The sequence below is a fragment of the Esox lucius genome, chromosome 1 (genome assembly GCF_011004845.1).
Source record: "Esox lucius isolate fEsoLuc1 chromosome 1, fEsoLuc1.pri, whole genome shotgun sequence".
Taxonomy (NCBI): Eukaryota; Metazoa; Chordata; class Actinopteri; order Esociformes; family Esocidae; genus Esox; species Esox lucius.
This window is the reverse complement of record NC_047569.1, coordinates 27,172,295-27,191,876: the sequence shown is the minus strand read 5'-3', so window position 1 is coordinate 27,191,876 and position 19,582 is coordinate 27,172,295. Positions and strand designations below refer to the sequence as shown.

Sequence of the window (19,582 nt, the reverse complement as noted above, 5' to 3'; positions counted from 1 at the left end):
TGTGTGTATATATATATAATATATGTGTATGTATGTGTGTGTGTATATATATATGTGTGTGTGTATATATATATGTATATGTATGTATGTATGTACATGAATGTGGGCCGAAGGTGTAGTAGAGTTAACGAAGGGTCAATTTGGGATATAACAGTAGCTTGATTAACGTCAGTCTGGGGCATCCACGCGGGTTAGAGTTACGTTTGCTGTGAATAAAAGCACTGCTTGTAAAGTGACGCCAGCACGACGAGCACACGACTCATGATTCCAAATATTTGCAAAGAGGCTGGCGTGATGAAAAGTTTTAACAGTCATATTCACATTCTCAGCATTGAATAACTGGGAACGCAACAAAAAATAGGTGAACAAAAATCACCTAAATAAAACCGAACACTATTTCACACATGCAAAGGTTTAAAAAAAGGCATTTATGTGGTTTTACCCCCCACTGCATCACTGTTGGTGAGGGGCCAGATATATGGTCTCCAGTAGGTGGCAGGATAGAGAGGGTGAGTAATTATGGTGAGGTTTTTCACAAAGTGAAAACAGTTTAAAAGAATTTGACCATATTACAGTTGGTATGTTTGGTAACTCCTGTAGCTTTAGTTGCTGTTATTTTAGGACAAGTATGTAGTTAAAGTCCTCAAGTTTTAAATATTTTTAATTCAAAAGTCTGAACGTTGGTTTGGTCTCTTGAATAGTTCAAGATATACTGTTGGTGAGGTGTCTGAGAGATAAGGTGTCCAATAGGTGGCTGTAGAGAGGTGCCTGAGAGATGAAGTCTGCAGCCAGCTGCCAGTCGAAGCCTTCATAAAATTATGCATGCACTCGAGCCGAAGTCCATCAGCCAACTTTTTACTTACGTATTTCACTGCATTTAAAAACAAACGGGAATATTATTATATTATTTCACATTTTGTCCACAAAGTATTTTAGTCTCGCAGTTATCTGTTGACGGAGGAACCGCGTTTTATTTGGAACATTTTATTTTGGTGACCTACTATGCAGCCATTGCGGTAGCTAAATGTTAGAAACACTATGGAAGACTGGGACACCAGAGCAATTCTTCCTGAGGATATTCTATCGGGGCTATCATCTACAGACAACGACAGAACGATAAATGACACAGTTTCCCAAAACGAGGTTCAGAAGAAGGAACATATTTGCTCAAAACAGCCGCCATTCGCCTGCCCGCTTTCAGTTTCTGTAGAACCCGTGATGTTCTTGTCTATGTTTTCGCTGTCTCTTCAGTGGCCGCTGTCGACCCAGTACTTGTGGGACCGCATAAGCGAAGATCTCGGCTACAATGGGTCAAAATCAAATGGGGGTTGCAACATTTCCGGGCCCCCGGATCCACTTCAAAAGGTGTGTGGGAACAGTTTTGGAACCTTTAGTATATTGCACTGACCTGAACTCTACTAGCAGAACTGAACTTACCAACGTTATCATTACATTTCTGTTGTATATGTTGACTTCGCTGAGCTCTGATTGGGTATACACTGAAGTAGTATGAATGAGAATCCCTATAAAACCTTGCGGCACAGCTGGAAAAGCGTCTCTTTCAGTTCTTACACCATTAATTTTTCCATAGGGATTTTTTAGATCCACCGGGCCATTTTCATAGAGTAAATATAGTACAAGTTGACCTTCATGAGTATTGGCTAAATATAAGTACATTTATTTTTTGTAGAGCTTATTGAAGCAAATGTTGACCAAAATCCTGACGACATTTACACTGTTGTCAAAACGCCTTTGCGGAGCGCGACTAAACGAAACAGAACAACATATTGCAAATTTCCACCAATGTGAACCTCATTTTTGTAGGATACATCACCATGAATAGAATGTTTAATTCATTATTTAGATAGTTAGATGAACGAGACCAGTGGCCAGATTTGTGTCGGTGAATTTATATTTATCCTGTAAACAGGTGGAAATTGTTGCAAGCTACCGTCCCGAATTTACAATGTAAACCTTCCTTAGACTCCCCGGGCTACTGAAGTCTAAAGATGACGTTTCACTCGGTGTGTGTATTGGAGTGGAATGAGCGGTGACTTATGAAGTGAAGGCTGAACATCGTCTGGTCCCCCTCCATGTATAAACATAATGAGAAAGAAGTGTTGTTGATAAGCAGCTAAAAGAATCACACACTGGCACATGAAGAAATCTATCACTAGCAACAGGACTTGTTCAGGGGAGAGTGCTATGTTAGTTACCAGGTAAACAATAAATGTTTATAGCAGTTTATTAACTGGCTGTGCCGAAGTTGGTTACTCTTAAAGCAACATGAGCAGATTAGTATTTATGGTAGTCTATTATGACTATGTGAAAGTTCACCTTTAATTAAAATATATATCTTGACCATTTAAAAGTTAATCCAGTGCTCTTTCTGAACAAGGTGATCATAGTCACATATACACTCACCTAAAGGATTATTAGGAACACCTGTTCAATTTCTCATTAATGCAATTATCTAATCAACCAATCACATGGCAGTTGCTTCAATGCATTAAGGGGTGTGGTCCTGGTCAAGACAATCTCTTCAACTCCAAACTGAATGTCAGAATGGGAAAGAAAGGTGATTTAAGCAATTTTGAGCGTGGCATGGTTGTTGGTGCCAGACGGGCAGTATTTCACAATCTGCTCGGTTACTGGGATTTTCACGCACAACCATTTCTAGGGTTTACAAAGAATGGTGTGAAAAGGGAAAAACATCCAGTATGCGGCAGTCCTGTGGGCGAAAATGCCTTGTTGATGCTAGAGGTCAGACGAGAATGGGCCGACTGATTCAAGAGCAACTTTGACTGAAATAACCACTTGTTACAACCGAGGTATGCACCAAAGCATTTGTGAAGCCACAACACGCACAACCTTGAGGGGGATGGGCTACAACAGCAGAAGACCCCACCGGGTACCACTCATCTCCACTACAAATAGGAAAAAGAGGCTACAATTTGCACGAGCTCACCAAAATTGGACAGTTGAAGACTGGAAGAATGTTGCCTGGTCTGATGAGTCTCGATTTCTGTTGAGACATTCAGGTGGTAGAGTCAGAATTAGGCGTAAACAGAATGAGAACATGGATCCATCATCCCTTGTTACCACTGTGCAGGCTGGTGGTGGTTTAATGGTGTGGGGGATGTTTTCTTGGCACACTTTAGGCCCCTTAGTGCCAATTGGGCATCGTTTAAATGCCACAGCCTACCTGAGCATTGTTTCTGACCATGTCCATCCCTTTATGACCACCATGTACCCATCCTCTGATGGCTACTTCCAGCAGGATAATGCACCATGTCACAAAGCTCGAATAATTTCAAATTGGTTTCTTGAACATGACAATGAGTTCACTGTACTGAAATGGCCCCCACAGTCACCAGATCTCAACCCAATAGAGCATCTTTGGGATGTGGTGGAACGGGAGCTTGGTGCCCTGGATGTGCATCCCACAAATCTCCATCAACTGCAAGATGCTATCTTATCAATATGGGCCAACATTTCTGAAGAATGCTTTCAGCACCTTGTTGAATCAATGCCACGTAGAATTAAGGCAGTTCTGAAGGCGAATGGGGGTCAAACACAGTATTAGTATGGTGTTCCTAATAATCCTTTAGGTGAGTGTGTATATATATAAATATTTTTTAATATTCTGTAAAAACAAAAAATGGCCCTGCAACTCTTCCATGACCTTGCTGGGGGTCGGGACCCTGAGTTTGAATCCCTCTGGACAAATTAGTGGTGAGAGCTAGTAGCATATCAATCAGTAACAATATCAACACTACAATCTACAAGTAGTTGTTTTCCCCCGGTCAGCAATCGGTGACTAAAATGCTTTGCGGGTTACTATTCTGGATGTGTACTGAGGGTCGCTGGTTCCCGTTCAGGTTGGGGCAAGGAGAAGGCCTGTAGTGGTTACATCTGCACAAGTGGTCAATGTGCATATGGCTCTAGTCCAGGGTGAGATTACAAGTCAAAGCAAAGTGATAGACGGACTGGCAAGAAGGTTTAAATGGGGAATAGGTCAGTCACTGATTAATTCTGTCAAAATATATTATATATTTATGCTAGTAGTACAATATGTAAGTAATCTTACATATTGCCTTTTTACCTTTGACCTCTACCTCCTTATCAGGAAGTGGAGACCCTGACAGCCCACTGGAACCTGTACATCAACCTGGGAGGGTTTGCAGTGGGGCTGTTGGTGGTGACCTTGCTGGGCTCCTGGAGTGACAAGGGGGGGCGGCGGCCTGTGCTCATCTTGCCCTGCCTGGGTCTGGCCCTGCAAGCTGGGGTCTACCTGGTGGTCATGTATCTCAAGCTTCCCGTTGCCTGGTTCCTCCTGGGCCGGATGCTCTCTGGCCTCTCAGGTAGCATGACCCCGATGTACAACTCAGGTTTTAATAATCCTTGGGATGATTCATTTGTAGTTTTTCCTTTCAGATGGAAGTATGATAACAACCCAAACATGCAACTTATTTAACACGTTAACCCGGAAACACCAATTACATTATTTTATTATGTGGACACAACAGACTTATTGAGTAACTAACTTCTCTCTATCCCAGGTGACTTCAACACAATACTGGCAGGCTGCTTTGCCTATGTGGCCGACACAAGTGACAGGGCCTCCCGGACCTTCAGGGTAGCAGTGCTGGAGGCCTGTCTGGGACTGGCTGGCATGCTGGCCAGTATCATAGGTGGGCAGTGGCGACAAGCACAAGGGTACGTTATATCCAACTTATATTCTTCTTTGATCATTTTTAAAATTATGTTTGGAACCTTTGAACTTCTGATTCAGTGGTGTAATTTAACTCCAGTCCGTAATAACCTTATTCTCCAGGATTCCTTTTCCTCCACAGGTACATTAACCCCTTCTGGCTGGTCCTGGCCACTAACCTGGCCGCTGCCCTCTATGCCTACCTGTTTGTCCCTGAGTCCATCACCACTGACCCCAGCGCCAAATTACTCACCACCCGCCATCATCGCGCCGTCTACCGCCTATACTCGGCACTGGGCGACTCCGCCGTGGCTGGGGGTTACCCAAAATGGAGGAGGTACAAGCTGTGGTTCTACACCTTGTGTTTCTTCCTGGTGGTGACGGTGCACTTTGGCAGCCGGGAGCTCTATGTTCTGTATGAGCTCAGCTCTCCGTTGTGCTGGGGCTCGGGGTTAATCGGCTGGGGCTCTGCTGCCCAGAACCTGGCCTACCTGAGCAGCCTTCTGGGGTTGAGGGCCATGCAGCGCTGTCTACAGGACTCCTGGGTGGCCCTGGTGGGACTGACGTCTAACATCATTGGCCTGGTGGTCATCTCGCTGGCCAACACTACTGGGCTCATGTTCACAGGTGAGAGGCTGAGGAGAGACCAAGTGGGCAAAACGGATCAAGATCACCTTATTGCAATGATGTCATGTGTGTTTATCAACTGGGTTTAATGACCTCATGCTTGCCCCTGCGGAAATGTATTTCAAGGAGTTAAGGTTTGACGTCACTTCCTGCACGTTATTTTACACACGCAGATTACACACACACTCTTCTATCTTTAACTTGCCCTCTTCTGAACTGTCAACTGTTTTTATCAAAACAACAACTGAACCTGTGTTTAAGATTAGTCGCCGTTCATTCAACCTGGAATCTTGAAACAGTGGCGAAACCTCAATGTAAAGCTCAAAACACCATTGTGCCAAAAGGTTGTCGCCTACTAGACCTCCACTGACACAGGACTCTATCCAGTTATCACACTGTTTATTTTATGTGCATTTTATTAATATGCTCTCTGACACTTGTTTATAACTAAATCTCAAAACGTTCAGTACCTTGATATTAATATTCCAGAAAAGATTTAAGGTGTGAGATTAGAAGAAAGAAATGTAAGGTGTGAGATTAGAAGAAAGAAATGACATGGCTTTGAGTAAGAGTAACTGGTGTCTCCAAGTCGCCCCCCCCCCCTCCCCCAATAGTGTGCACTGTTCGTAATATATTTTAGCAACCAACAGGAAGGTCTGCAACTAAAAATGGGTTGTTTTACCTCTCCTCGCGGTATCATTAAGGAATTCGAGCAAGTACGCTGGTGGAAAAGGGAATCAGCAGAGGCAGACCCAGCTCCTAGCACCTTAATTCTGTTGTGCCACGCCGGAGTTGTCCAGCTGTCCCATCAACCACCTCCCGCAGTTTACACACCGGTCAGTCAGGTCACACAGGGTCTGTCAGCTTCCTTGCTGTGTTCCTAGTGATGGGGATTGATGAATACATGGAAAAATACTTTATGTTACATATTCCAGGCTATGGGCTGTGCTTCCTCCACATGGCTGTCACTCCTGTCCTCAGAGCCAAACTGTCCAAACTGGCGGGGCCTGAAGAACAAGGTACAGTGCAGTCCTGCTCTATGATATCGCCTGTAGAATGTCATGAATGTTTCTGAAGTTATAGGGAGGTGACGCACTGCTCACTACTGGCCCTGTGTTGTTCAGGTGCTCTGTTTGCCTCTGTGGCCTGTGTGGAGGGACTTTGTTCCCTGGTGGCCAGCAGCATGTTTAACTCTCTGTACCCAGCCACACTGCACATCATGAAGGGATTTCCCTTCCTCTTAGGAGCTTTCGTGCTCCTCATTCCTGCTGGGATTATTGGGTAAGACCTCCTCACAAATTTAGCCTTGTTTTCAAGGATAACTGGTATTTACTAAGACGTTGCATTGAAGCTTATGGGCATTTCTCATTTGGGTTCTAAAAGTGTGTGTTGTGTCTTCAGGGCGGTGGAGTGTCAAGATAAAAGTCCACACAGAACAGAAGACTTGGCAACATCCTGATACTGACAGAACGGACAGCCTGTGTGTCTGGACGACTGATGCTCCTGATGCCCAACCAACACAGCTGAAGATGAACATGTACTGGACACCTAACACGTAATTGAATTATTCTGAACACCGTATGGCTCGAAGCACTGCTTTTGACTAGTGCATACTCAGCAAAGCAGGCCGGCTGACTGACGGTCAGTGGGATGCAGTGGCTTCACCTCCAAAATACCATGACCAAAAGGCTTGTTCAACCCCGTGACTGACATACAGCACATCCATGTCATTGAAGACCAGAAGAGAAAGGCCTTCCCTATTGTATTTTAAACTGAAAATCAAATTGAGCTGACACTCACTTGTGGTCAAATATGAGCCACACTGCTATATCAGACTATCCAAGGGTAAGCAGAAAATAGATGACTCAAAAAATCTCATTCAATAACCGTGTATCTTGATTTCACAATAGGCCAGCAGCAGATCATTCGGCTTGAGACCAACTTGTCCAGACTCAACCATTAGTATCTTGTAACATAACCAGACCCTAACACAACCAGACCCATCGGCTTCTAGCAGCAGTCAGGGATTATTGAGTTACATTGCTTACAGTTTACTGTCATCTTTCCATGCATAGATAGCCTAGTGTAAACTCCCTTAAGTGCCCTTACACTGCAACCCTGTCACCCCTTCATACAACAGTTGGCAAGGCCAGTCGGTGTGTGACCTGGGTTCAACTGTCAGTAGCCCAGGTAGGCAACCAGATCTCTTCTAGCACATAAAAGGGTCCAGTGGAAGTAAGGAGTTTAAGCCGGGGGAAGGGTTCAACTGTCACTTAGTATTTGGGATAATTTATTTTGATCTGGTCCAGAGAGCAAAGGACAGTGAAAGGCCTAAGGGCTTCCAGTACTTTTAAATCATGAAACCAACTAAAAGCACTGACTGGAAGTTGCCCTGTGTAAGAGGTTCTGATATTACTCAAATAAATGTCAATTGATTTTCTGCGCTGTGCAGTATTACAGATTTTTAAATAAATCCACAGATAAAGCTACAGGTTTTTAAATACTATAAATAATATTTTTAATTAAAAGAAAGGAACAAGGGGCCTCAGAGTAACAAAGTGGTCCATGTCACTGGCATTGTGGCCAAGGCATATTAAACTCTTCAGTAAAGCATGACAAAGTAATGGTATTTCATCAGTGTCACAATACATTTTGAGTTATTAATGCGTCTTTAAGCTGCTATGAAAATGTTATCAATTACAAGGCAATATAATGGTTATTACATGTAAATGTTAAGCTCAGTGTTACCTTGTATTTTAAATAACAAAAAGAATAACCGATTAGCATTATACTGGGGGTTAGTTGTTTTTATTAAATCACTGTATGGTAAAATGACAACACTGCCAGAATCTGAAATAAAAAACTTGTATTGAGAGAAACGTGATACATGTATATATCCAGAATTACTGACCCTTTGTAAAGATGAGCAAAAAGTACTAATCTTACTCACAATATGAGAAAAATCTGACATTCAAGCGGAAAACATTTCAGAATAAACATTCCTAATCATTCTTAAGCTTGTTGGCATGAAGGTGAAATCCAAATATAACCAAATTCCAGGTGCTGACATTTCTGTGTAAAGGAAAATATAGTCTTGTTTAGGGAAATTCAAATAACTTTTCCATATAGTCCATATGCCCATCTTCCAAAAACATCTGTAACCCTTCCTACACACACATACACACAAAATATTATAATAATTGCACTTGATGTCCTTCACCACAGAGATTTCTGAATTTCTTTATTGGGGACAAATGTTACTACAACTGTGTGGTTCTCTTGCTGCAAGGTGTTACGGATAAGAGCGTTTCATAAATGACAAATGTATATTAGGGAACATTTCCTACACACCATATAAACTAGCTAAATCGACATTGACTGAACACAAATATAGAAAACAATGATGTCATTGAATCTGATAATTCCACTTCATTCAACTATGAATATTATAACTCAACTGCATGTTTGCTAACTTTTTGTATAATCTCAATACAGATAATAGTACAGTTCGATGATTTTAACAGGAGAAAAGCTGATACTGGTGTAAGTTTGACCCTCAATTAATGGTTATTGCTCTCCATTTACTGCTTCCATGCACCTAATAACTTATTGTCAAATCAATTACAGAATCTCTTAGCTTTAAGAAGTAACCAAAGCACAAGTTATAGTTACTGCAGGTGTTTTAAGCAATGCAACATGCCGAGACTGTATACTGCAATCATTTATGCGAAGCAGGAGATGGAAACGTCTCGCAGCTTCAGTCTGAAGGTCTAGTGTACACATTGGTTTTGTGAACAAAGGGGAATATAGAGGGAAAGGGAATATATCTGTTTTTTTTTACATCCGCAAGATACTTTGACAATGGTATTTTTAATCGCCTTTTGTTTGGTTCTTTGTGAACCTCCTGTAGTTGCTGTGCAGAAGTGTACATTTTATATGAGTATATGTAACTGGCGGGATATAAAGCTCAGTCTGGGAAACCATTGTCTTCACCCATCAGACCTACCTGGGTGTGACACTAAAAGCGATTTATCAGAAGAAGCAGATAAAGTGGCTGTTGTTCCTGGAATTGAAAAAGAGCTACCTCATCATGAGATCACGAGATCAGAATAAGCATACAGCATTCTATTTATAAGCACCATGAAAAGCTGATATTATTTCACATACACTGTCTTTTGCACAGGAACATTAAAAGACAGGATGAAAGTGAAAAGTATGGGCCTAACAAAAAAAAGCACTGTTATGTCAAGGAAACAGACTCTCCAGATGGTTGGTCATATGTGTTATGTTATGTAATGTTATGCTGGATTTTATCCGATTTTTCACACTGGTTATTTCCTGAGATGCCAACAATATAACTGACCACGCTTATAACAGCTTATTACAGTGGCACTGCAGTTTAGGCAATTTCTAATGTTTCTTTTTCCAAACCTGAATAACATTGACTATTTATACTACGGACTATGTTTTAAATCACTGTACATCTCATTCACTGACTGCAGAGTTGGGGAGTAACGGATTACAAGAAAACAGTAACTCTATTCCATTACGTTACCAACTAAAATATTGTAATCAGATTATAGATACTTTTGAAAAAATATATGATTACTTTTGGATTACTTCAATTGTAAAAGAATAGTTGAACAAAATAATTATGACACATTGCTTGTTTGATATTTTTTTTATATAATGTTTTAAAACCAAAATAACAATTGCGCTCCTCAGTTGTTGGCTGTGATCATCATGCGCGCAAAGGTGGGCGTGCATAACCAGATTAGTGACCGATGAAGCGCTAGTTTTATTGGTAAAAACGGAGTGTATCTACGATAATAAGCCTACTCATAGAAAATGTAATTTAGTTATCCACTCGACGCATCTTTCTCAGAACAATGATAGGCGATAGACCTACCTGGTGTTATATATTTTTCTAGTTTCAAGGTCTATTTGTCAAACGCACCGAACAACAAAGCCAGGAAGAGTTTCAAAGATTAGGCAACTATTTGTTTGATAGTTGTAACATGGCACTACCTTCAAGATAAAACATTTGAGGATAAAATGTGTTGGGAAGCACTTTACCAAAGGATGATGATTAGCATTTGACGCAGCCTTCTCAACTCCGTCCATTCAGGTAGTCCATGTGATCCTGATTTAGCATCTCAGAAAATTGTGGTTATCATTGGCTGCTGACTGCATTGAATTTAAGCTAAGAGTGCAGGTGCATAATCAGTTTATTTCATTTGCGTTTTGAAAATCCATGGCTGGTGGCCCTAATAATCACAGATTGCGTTCACGTGGGTAAAATGTATTTGTGTGCGGGTGTTCACATTTGCCAACGTGCATTTGCGTGCCTGGGGCTTTTGCAACGTTTTGCCAAAGTTTGTGGTTGTGGAGAAAAACATCAGACTGCTGCAGATTTCGTGTACACAAGTGTATGCAAATTCAGTTTTTTTGGCCAGCTATGTAAACTCTAACATTGGTTGATCCTACAAAATGTGTTCAGTTGGTTATAGGCTATTGCTATTAGGGGTGTCGCGATATACCGGTATTGATAACTGTGATATTCAAAAAATGAAATATTGATATCATGTTAATAATACGCATGTGATAATATTGTATTCACTTGGTTCTATTTTTCCAAAAGCTCCTCTCGGTTTGTGGATACCTTATTCATGTCACCTATAGACAAATGGTGTATGTGCTTAAAGGAGACGGGATCTATGCACTGGTGTTGAAATCAACTCGTTAGCCCCACTAGAAACCCTGGGAGATATCCGCAAATGACGCGCCGTTTTAGTCGCCCATTCACATGACGTTTTAATCTCCCGGTTTTTCGATGGCCAAATTATCTATTTCTTTAAACTACGAGTCTGGACCAGTGTTGCCAACTTAGCAACTTTGTCGCTAGATTTAGCGACTTTTCAGACCCCCTTAGCAACTTTTTTTCCACAAAAAAAAGTGGGCCCCTCCCCCGTGGGCACCTCCCCCATCTGAAAGCACTCACAGGCGGCCCAGTCCTCACACAGCAGTTCCTCCGAGCTGCAACTCCGCCGCGTCCAGACTGAAAATGAATCGCGCATGCACTCCGTCAGAGTGTCTCTTTTGGGTAACTTTTGGTCCCAAGCCCGGATAAAGGAGGAGGGTTGGTTTATAAAAAAGTTAATTTGTAGTTCTAAACATTTTGTCACTCTTTTTGTCTCTCCTATGACGTTATTCCTCTCCTACAGGCAGCGTCCATCACATGCAGTTGGTGCAGTTCTCTTAATCCATGACCATGATGATATCTCCCCTTGAGTCGCTGTAAATGTTTATTTTATTTCTAGCCTTTTGATTTTGACTTAAATAGCGCCCCCTTTTTTGATTTGTTCTTTGTTTTTTTTGCACAGGTGATTATTTCTTGTACCTGGACATTTGTAAATACGCATGTATATTATTTTCCCCAACGAGAGTTTTGTATGTTAAAAAGAAAAAAACATCTATTTATGATGCTGATGGGAAATTATGCAAATTAGGTGATGACGTCATTTAGCGACTTTTAGGATAGCCAATAGCGACTTTCCTTACTAAGGAGTTGGCAACACTGGTCTGGACCTATACACTAGTGTTTGGATGAAGGCCTTTTCGTAGCCTATTCACCAGGTGAAAATGTTCTGTATTTTTCCAAAAACTCCTCTGGGTGTTAGGCCTTGTGGATCTTTTGTTTATCAGTGGCCTTTTCATCATCCATTAAGTGTAATTGTTTGTATGCTTTTATATTTTTATTTGTACAGTTATGGTTACAGACCCCAAGGCCATACATTCTCATTTTGAGTGTAATTCATTAGCCAAAAAATTTAAAACTAAACAAAGTTGAAGATGATTTTGACTGACAGCATTTTTTTCTTTTACATTTTCTATAGATAGCGCGATAATATCGTTACTGTGAATTATTTTGGCAACGATAACTGTAGTGAAAATCTGATATCATGACAGCCCTAATTCCTATTTGTTTTCTAATGCCTTTTAATATTAAAGTAATCTAAAAGTAATTAAAAATAATCTGATTACGTTACTGAGTTTGAGTAATCAAAAAGTAACATTACTGATTACAACTGTGGACAGGTAACTTGTAACGGTAACGGATTACATTTAAAAAGTAACCTATCCAACCCTGACTGGCTGGTACCAAATCCAGTCCTATCCCAATTGCATATATGATCAAAACACCGCATATGCAGAGCATTCTCTGTTGGTCAGGACTGATTAATGATAGCTATTGTTTTCTTAGCATTTTAAAGAGACTACACAGACTATTTCTCTTGAGATCCATTGGAGCAGGCTGTCTGAGAGCAGTCTGTCTGAGAGCAGTCTGTCTGGGAGCAGTCTGTCTGGTCTTGGCTGGGGTTGCCCTTTAGAAAACGCAGGATCTTCTCAATGCTGGCTTCCTGATACTCATGGGACCACCTGTATTGTGAAAGAAAGATGGATGGCAAAAAGCGTGAGTCAAAGAAAGAGGGAATAAGATAAATAGGAAGGAAGGAAAGTGCAAGAAAGACAAATAAAATTATCAAAATTGACAAATGCACTTTGGAGAAGTTTACAAACATACAAACTGAGTCTGCCACCTCAGACTAACTCACTTGATGCCGTTAAAGTTGAGAATGGTTTTCATGTCATCAGGCAGAGAGTTTGGGTCGGGCCACATGAAGTTATCAGTGACAGGTACAATGTTTTTCTTCCCATTTAGAGCTGTAACAATCTCCTGTAGGATCGAACGGGAAAGTTCACAGAAAGACATAAAATGTTTACATTACGTAAATATTGGGGTTGGCGCGGCACATAATATCTACAAACCATTATTAGTGTACCTAAAATTTACCACAAGTTGACTACAAAAATTTTTTTATTTGAAAATAATGTAATTACTTGATTCAGACAGGACAGCAGTCTATTTCTTCATTATTGGGAATACATTGGGTTTAACAAATAGCACAGGCTACTGAAATGTTGTGGCTTAGCCTGAAGCAAGCCATTCATGCAAGAGGTCCCAAGTAATTAAAGTGTGTTTACAAACTATTTCTCCCAACCGTATATTGTTCTGCACGCAGCACTCCTCTGTCAATAGATCCACCTATGCCTGACCTTATGCACCCAGTCCTTCATTCCTGTGTCACCCATGCACTTGTCGAGGGCGTTGGCCGACAGCACCAGGATGAAGTTCCGTGCCCGCTGGACACTCTGGATCAGCTTGTCCTCAAACTTCCCTGCCTCCAGCTTCTCCACGTCAATGAACACACTGAAGCCTCGTACCTGGAGGTGGACCTTTAACAGACTGGGGAATGGGGGTGGGGGGTGGGGGAACTTTGATTTTTAAATCAAAGTTCCCTAGCTTTCCTCCTCCCTCCCAACTAATATCCCCTGCCCACTGGATCTCCTCTCCCTGTCTCCATACCTGGCTAATATCCCCTGGCCACTGGATCTCCTCTCCCCGTCTCCATACCTGGCTAATATCCCCTGGCCACTGGATCTCCTCTCCCTGTCTCCATACCTGGCTAATATCCCCTGGCCACTGGATCTCCTCTCCCTGTCTCCATACCTGGCTAATATCCCCTGCCAACCTGATCTCTCCCGGTCTCCATACCTGGCTAATATCCCCTGCCTACCTGATCTCTCCCCGTCTCCATACCTGGCTAATATCCCCTGGCCACTGGATCTCCTCTCCCCGTCTCCATACCTGGCTAATATCCCCTGGCCACTGGATCTCCTCTCCCCGTCTCCATACCTGGCTAATATCCCCTGGCCACTGGATCTCCTCTCCCCGTCTCCATACCTGGCTAATATCCCCTGGCCACTGGATCTCCTCTCCCCGTCTCCATACCTGGCTAATATCCCCTGGCCACTGGATCTCCTCTCCCCGTCTCCATACCTGGCTAATATCCCCTGGCCACTGGATCTCCTCTCCCCGTCTCCATACCTGGCTAATATCCCCTGGCCACTGGATCTCCTCTCCCTGTCTCCATACCTGGCTAATATCCCCTGCCAACCTGATCTCTCCCCGTCTCCATACCTGGCTAGCTGGGACCCAGTGGTCCTGCGATAGCTAATAAACACATCCGGTCCAGGGGGCTGAGCATCAGTCAGACACGGCTTTGTCGGCCGACGTGCGGCTGCCAGGATTTTGGCACGATGGATGCCGTTCTCTAAAAGATAAATATAATGGCTTTATTGTCCACTGTCTAGCAAGGAATGTCCAATATTTCTACCGGCTCACAACCCACCTATGTGACAGTCTGACTTTAGCTGCTGGTCGGTGATCTGGAAGAGGTTCTTGCGGTCCATGCCAGACTGCACCATGCCATAGGTGTACTGGCGGAACTGGGGGTCCACCTCACCTAGCCAGTCGGCCATGTTGTTGGGATCGCAGGTTGAGTAGTTGGCGTAGAACCTGAGTACGCGCAGGTCCCTAAGGAACCTGGTGGATAACGTAACCAAACACTTATTTTTCATTCATCTGGGAAAAATAGAGAGTAAAAAAATAAGGTTCTGAGCAAAAAATTAGCAGCAAGAGGATTGACAGGATGGGGAATGAGATTGAAAAGAATTTATGTACAACCACTTTCACTTGTGTTAATTGGGTTTGTCAGCACATTTTAAGTCCGCAACTTCTACGCTTGTTTTTACAACTTTTAGACTGTCAACTGCTTTACAGTATATATTCAAACGGATATGTTATTAAACTGACCTTTTGCGTGTAAGTGCTGCAGTCATGCCCAAGTCTGTGCTCAATTCCTCATCTGTGATGTTTAGCAACAGGTCTCCATCCACCTGCAACTCCTGGATGATGGACAGATAGATAAAGGAATAGATGTGAGAACAGTCAGCAAGGTTTTAAAGAATCACCAGCAATAAGATTCTAATGAACAATCAGGGTAGTTATCTACATACACCCTCATAACAGGGCCACAGTGTCACTGCACCCATCTCAGTCTCAAGGTTTTTTATTGTGCCGAGGGTGTAGGGTCAGTTTTCCTTTACAAATCCTTGTAAATCTAAGGAATACGCTCTCTATATATTCCTTGTCTCCTGCTCAGTTTAAATTTAGGAGGTGTGGGCTAAGACCTCCTGAGTGCCAGGCTCTAAAGACTGGTTGCTGTCCCTGTCCAAAGTCCTCCTGGTTGTGTTTGCTGCCACTCTGCTGACCATTCCCCCCTGGGTTGTCCCTGTCCGTATCCAGTTGGTCATGCTTCTGACCTGGATTAGGTTTTATAGACTCTGGACACAGCCCTCATGTATTTATGAATTATTACAACTTGTACTCTTAAAATGACACAGCCAGAAGAGGACTAGTCACACCTCCGAGCCTGGTTCCTCTCTAGGGTTCTTCCTAAATTTCAGCCCCTTCTGGGAGTTTTTCCTAGCCACTGTTACTTTAACACAGTTGTTGCTTGCTCATTGGGGTTACTGGCTGGGTGTTTTGTAAAAGCACTTTGTGACAACTGCTGATGTAAGACGTGCTTTAGAAATACATTTGATTGATTGAACCCAACCAGTAAGACACTAACGACAAATGGTTAGGTTCTAAACAACCAGCTAAGAATTGTGTACATTTATCAAACCTAGTCTCTCCCTCTAACTCTCTCTTAACTTCTCTATCTCACACAAGTACACACACCTGGAAGCGTTCGGTGTAGGCACTGAAGCCGATCTGTTGAAGCCATCTCTGCACCTCGCCACTCTTCCAGTTGGGCACAGAGGACAGGATACGACGCGGCACCTCCTCGTTCATCATACCCAGCGCGCGCTTGGCCAGGGTACAGGCCGTCCCATTGCTGGAGTACATGACGATCCGTTTCAGGCTCTGCACAGCGCCTATCTCCTGGAAGATCTACAACGGGACCCATGTGACACACATTCAGCAGTGTTCCCATTGACTTCATATAGTCCATAGTGTTAGGCAGAAATATGCTCCCCCGGAATGTGCAGGCTTTCACTCTCCAGCATTGAATTTTACAACTCACACCTGGATCAAGAAGCCAAACGCTCACCTTGGTTAATCCAATGGCTGTTTGTTCATCCCTACTGCCTGACTGACCTTAGTGTTGCGCTGGCGTGACTTGATGCTGGTCTCCACACACAGGTAAAAGGCAGCGATGCACTTCCCTTCAACCCTGGCCCCGTCCAGCAGAGGCAGCAGCTGCTGAAGGTCTGCTGCCGTCCTTCCCTGCATGCTGTCAGCACTGTCCAGCAAGCTACGGGCAAATTCGTCTGGGTCCAGCGACGCAATAAACGGCTCCACCAGCTCCAAAGTCCCCGACCTCACCACCTTACATGGGACAGTGTGGTGATGTAACAGACACTGTTATCCAGAGTGATTTAGGCCTACTTGGTCATTGAACACAATGGTGAAACATAAATAGCATAGGCCCAAAAAAAAACAATGTGTTCAACAGTGACATGTAAAAGTTTATATTTGTGTGTGTTATTTGTTAAATCTTCATGTATTTCTATGACATGGATGAAGATCAGACATTATTTCAGAAGTCATTTTTGCATGTATGCAGGTAATTCATAAGGGTTCACAAATGTTTTCTCCCAGCTACAATAATAATAATCAGAGCACCTCCTTCTCGATCTCCCTGTTAGCAGCAAGCACAGCGACGGCAAGACAGGCTTGGAAGCGGATCAGCTCATCCTCTTTGGAGAAGGCCAATGGGAACAACCACTCGGCGGCCTGCTTCTCAATCATCAGCCGCTGACAGCGGTGGCCGCCATACATGGCACAGTTGGCGAGCGCCCTGGCACAGTGGCGGAGGACGGTAGGGTCAGTGCCACGGCACCAAAAGAGCAGGGCGTCCAAGGCACCATTGGCGATGAGCTGGGCAGACGTTTCCTCTGTGTGTTTGAACATGTGCTCCAGGATGCCTGAGACGCTGCGGGCCAGCTGGGCGTCCTCTGTCTCCCTGGTCAGGTTCAGGATCACCCCAAGACCCATCCGCGCTACATAGTCTCTGGATAGGAAGAGATTAAACAGAGGAGAAATCACTGAACCAACAATGTTAACCTGGCTTTGCTTAGTTTCTTCAAATATAAATATTTCATATCACTTATATAAGAACGTAATGTATATTAAAATAATAAATAACAATGCGCAATACAATATTGCTATATATACATGATAGATAGCTTGTTAATATTTCACTTAGTCATTGGAAATTCATTGAAAAATCACTATTGAAGTTCTATACATTATTATTAGGATTCTTATTGAACCAAAGTGTGGATTGATGTCATACATTCTCCATATAGGCTGCTTATAGGGCATATGATCCACATTTGTAATTTTGTAAAGTCAGTGGCATTATTGTTTAAGCTAATGCCCTTTTAATGCAATATTTCCTCCCAAAACTGCCTATGGCCTCCTTATGGCTTTTAAAGGGCTCATATTGCAACCATATGAACTAAATTAATCTCTTTGAGAGAAACCAGATGGAAAGGTTAGTCCAAGCCAATGTGTTGCAAATTGGACAACAGCCTCCCCACACCTGTTCTCAGAGACCAGTATCTGCTCCAGTAGTTTGGCAGATTCATAGATGATCTCCACAGCAGGTGTCATAAGGAGTTGTAAAAGCAGCTCTAGTCCTCCGTCTAGTCGTATCCTGTTGCATATCTCCTCTGCAACCTGCCGGCCCACGGTGGGCAGAACCCAGGCCTCTTCCACAAGTTGAAAGGTCTCTGCGATAGCCCTGCGGGTTTCTTCTAGATCCGAGGTATCTTTGGCTGATTTCAGTGTCTTGATAGCGGAGCGCAGGGCCGGGAGAGAGGTATCCAAGACTGCCTGGACGTCGGCGCCGTGGACACCCGGTGAAACTGGTGGTGCTTTCGGTTCCGAGGATGAGCTCATGCTGCCCGACCTCCGAGTCCCCATCCGGCTGACATATTCCGGTACCGTGAGTCTTTCGGAGCTGAACATGGAGAGATATCGATAGAAGCTCCAAAGAAAAACAGTTAGAGATAAGAGCATCCACCGTCTATCTGCGACTGGGCCAAAACGCAGGTCAAGATCACTAGTAGATGAATCAGATTCGATTCGAATTATGAAAAACGAACGTGCGCGTATAATAACGGACAGTTAACTGACTGACCGAATGTTTGTCTTGAATTCGAGATGTTTACATAGGATTCATAAAACCACAATAGGGTGTTGTCTTTTCCACCCTTGAAGGGATTTAGCCTGCCATCAGCTGGACCAGAAGCTAAATTCTAAACATAAGTGGCTGCTTCAGACTAAACCAAGCCGTTACATTGGTAAGGATGGGGTTTTCCTGGTTTGGCACAAGGCCGAATTCAGAATAACCCGACTCCGCATCAAAAATAGCACGCGTCTACTCAGCTACTGCATCTGAGATAATGTAACATCACTGCGGATATTAACAAAACAGTAGAATGAAAACATGTAGGCCTACTCGAAAGCAGGTCAAGTTACGTTTACCAACTGACGAAAATGTAGTGAGTTATGCTGTCTTCTGTCGTTAGATCTTCCGTCTCTCGTCTCCCAGATTAATTGAGGTTTAATCCAGACAAAGACTCACTGTTGTCTCTGTTCTTATTTTTCTCTATTCACGAGTGTCACCATAAGACGTACAATATTTGTTTTTGTGGATGCTTTAATCCAAAATCTAGCCACTCTCTGCTTCTCATCCTTAACTCAGCATCCCCGATCTTTGGTGTTAGGGTTTTATTGCCTTCAGTGTTCAGCCAGACACTATCTACCGACATGCAGAGGTCTGCTTTTCAACAAAAGCGCTAGTCACTCTAGTAGTGCCATAGAGATAGAAAGAGGACTCCAGCTCTGCTATTTTAGTAGCGAATGTGACAACACTGACCGAGTGATTGAGGATATCTCTATTTTGAGGTAGCACGTTCATCTTATTTTTGTGGTTGGTTGAGTGTAATGCCAGTATTGGTCATATTGATTCATAAGCATTTTTTGATTTCGATTGAAAACAATGTATGCTAATTATATATAGCCTAAACAAAACATGGTAACCATGTTGAACAGGATCTTAAGACTAGTTAATTATTTTACAATTTGAGGTTTGATGATTATTCTCCCTGAAAGTAATCCAGGAACCTTTTCACATTTTCAATAATGACAATTGCAACACTATATGGAACGGAAATAACCACAAAACTAAGTTTTATACATAAAAAGACAAGTTACAATTCACACAAGTTAATCGGGGCAGAGAACTAAAACAAAAGACG

At 42.8% G+C, this 19,582-nt stretch overlaps 2 protein-coding genes across 3 annotated transcripts; one reads left to right on the top strand and one right to left on the bottom strand.

Annotated features, from left to right (window-relative positions):
- The first annotated feature begins 723 nt into the window (after positions 1–723).
- On the top strand, positions 724–8,245 carry slc46a1 (solute carrier family 46 member 1). Of its 2 annotated transcripts, XM_010867014.3 has the most exons (7): positions 729–1,365; positions 4,130–4,364; positions 4,563–4,719; positions 4,857–5,341; positions 6,277–6,360; positions 6,466–6,622; positions 6,743–8,245. In XM_010867014.3, the coding sequence occupies exons 1-7, from the start codon at positions 1,039–1,041 to the stop codon at positions 6,798–6,800; spliced, it is 1,503 nt and encodes a 500-aa protein (XP_010865316.2). In that variant the 5' UTR covers positions 729–1,038; the 3' UTR covers positions 6,801–8,245. The 2 variants fall into 2 exon arrangements, 1 of the variants encoding a protein (XP_010865316.2); XR_001197905.3 differs by lacking the exons at positions 6,466–6,622; positions 6,743–8,245 and adding an exon at positions 6,046–6,177 and having other exon boundaries at positions 724–1,365; positions 6,277–6,362.
- A 4,166-nt stretch (positions 8,246–12,411) lies between these two features.
- Positions 12,412–19,348, bottom strand: sarm1 (sterile alpha and TIR motif containing 1). The gene is made up of 10 exons (XM_010867134.3): positions 17,860–19,348; positions 16,938–17,325; positions 16,410–16,640; positions 15,990–16,202; positions 15,060–15,151; positions 14,596–14,789; positions 14,385–14,517; positions 13,460–13,649; positions 12,958–13,079; positions 12,412–12,781 (listed from the first exon to the last, which is right to left on the bottom strand). The coding sequence occupies exons 1-10, from the start codon at positions 18,336–18,338 to the stop codon at positions 12,628–12,630; spliced, it is 2,196 nt and encodes a 731-aa protein (XP_010865436.2). The 5' UTR covers positions 18,339–19,348; the 3' UTR covers positions 12,412–12,627.
- Positions 19,349–19,582: the final 234 nt, after the last annotated feature.

Bases quoted from the DNA above. Each gene is read 5' to 3' on its own strand.
- slc46a1 (XM_010867014.3), top strand. From the start codon at position 1,039: ATGGAAGACTGGGACACCAGAGCAATTCTTCCTGAGGATATTCTATCG. The intron at 4,365-4,562 runs GTAGCATGACCC...TCTCTATCCCAG, and splicing joins GATGCTCTCTGGCCTCTCAG to GTGACTTCAACACAATACTG. The intron at 4,720-4,856 runs GTACGTTATATC...TTTCCTCCACAG, and splicing joins CAGTGGCGACAAGCACAAGG to GTACATTAACCCCTTCTGGC.
- sarm1 (XM_010867134.3), bottom strand. From the start codon at position 18,338: ATGCTCTTATCTCTAACTGTTTTTCTTTGGAGCTTCTATCGATATCTC. The intron at 17,326-17,859 runs GTGTGGGGAGGC...CTTCCTATCCAG, and splicing joins ATACTGGTCTCTGAGAACAG to AGACTATGTAGCGCGGATGG. The intron at 12,782-12,957 runs GTGAGTTAGTCT...TTCACAATACAG, and splicing joins CTCAACTTTAACGGCATCAA to GTGGTCCCATGAGTATCAGG.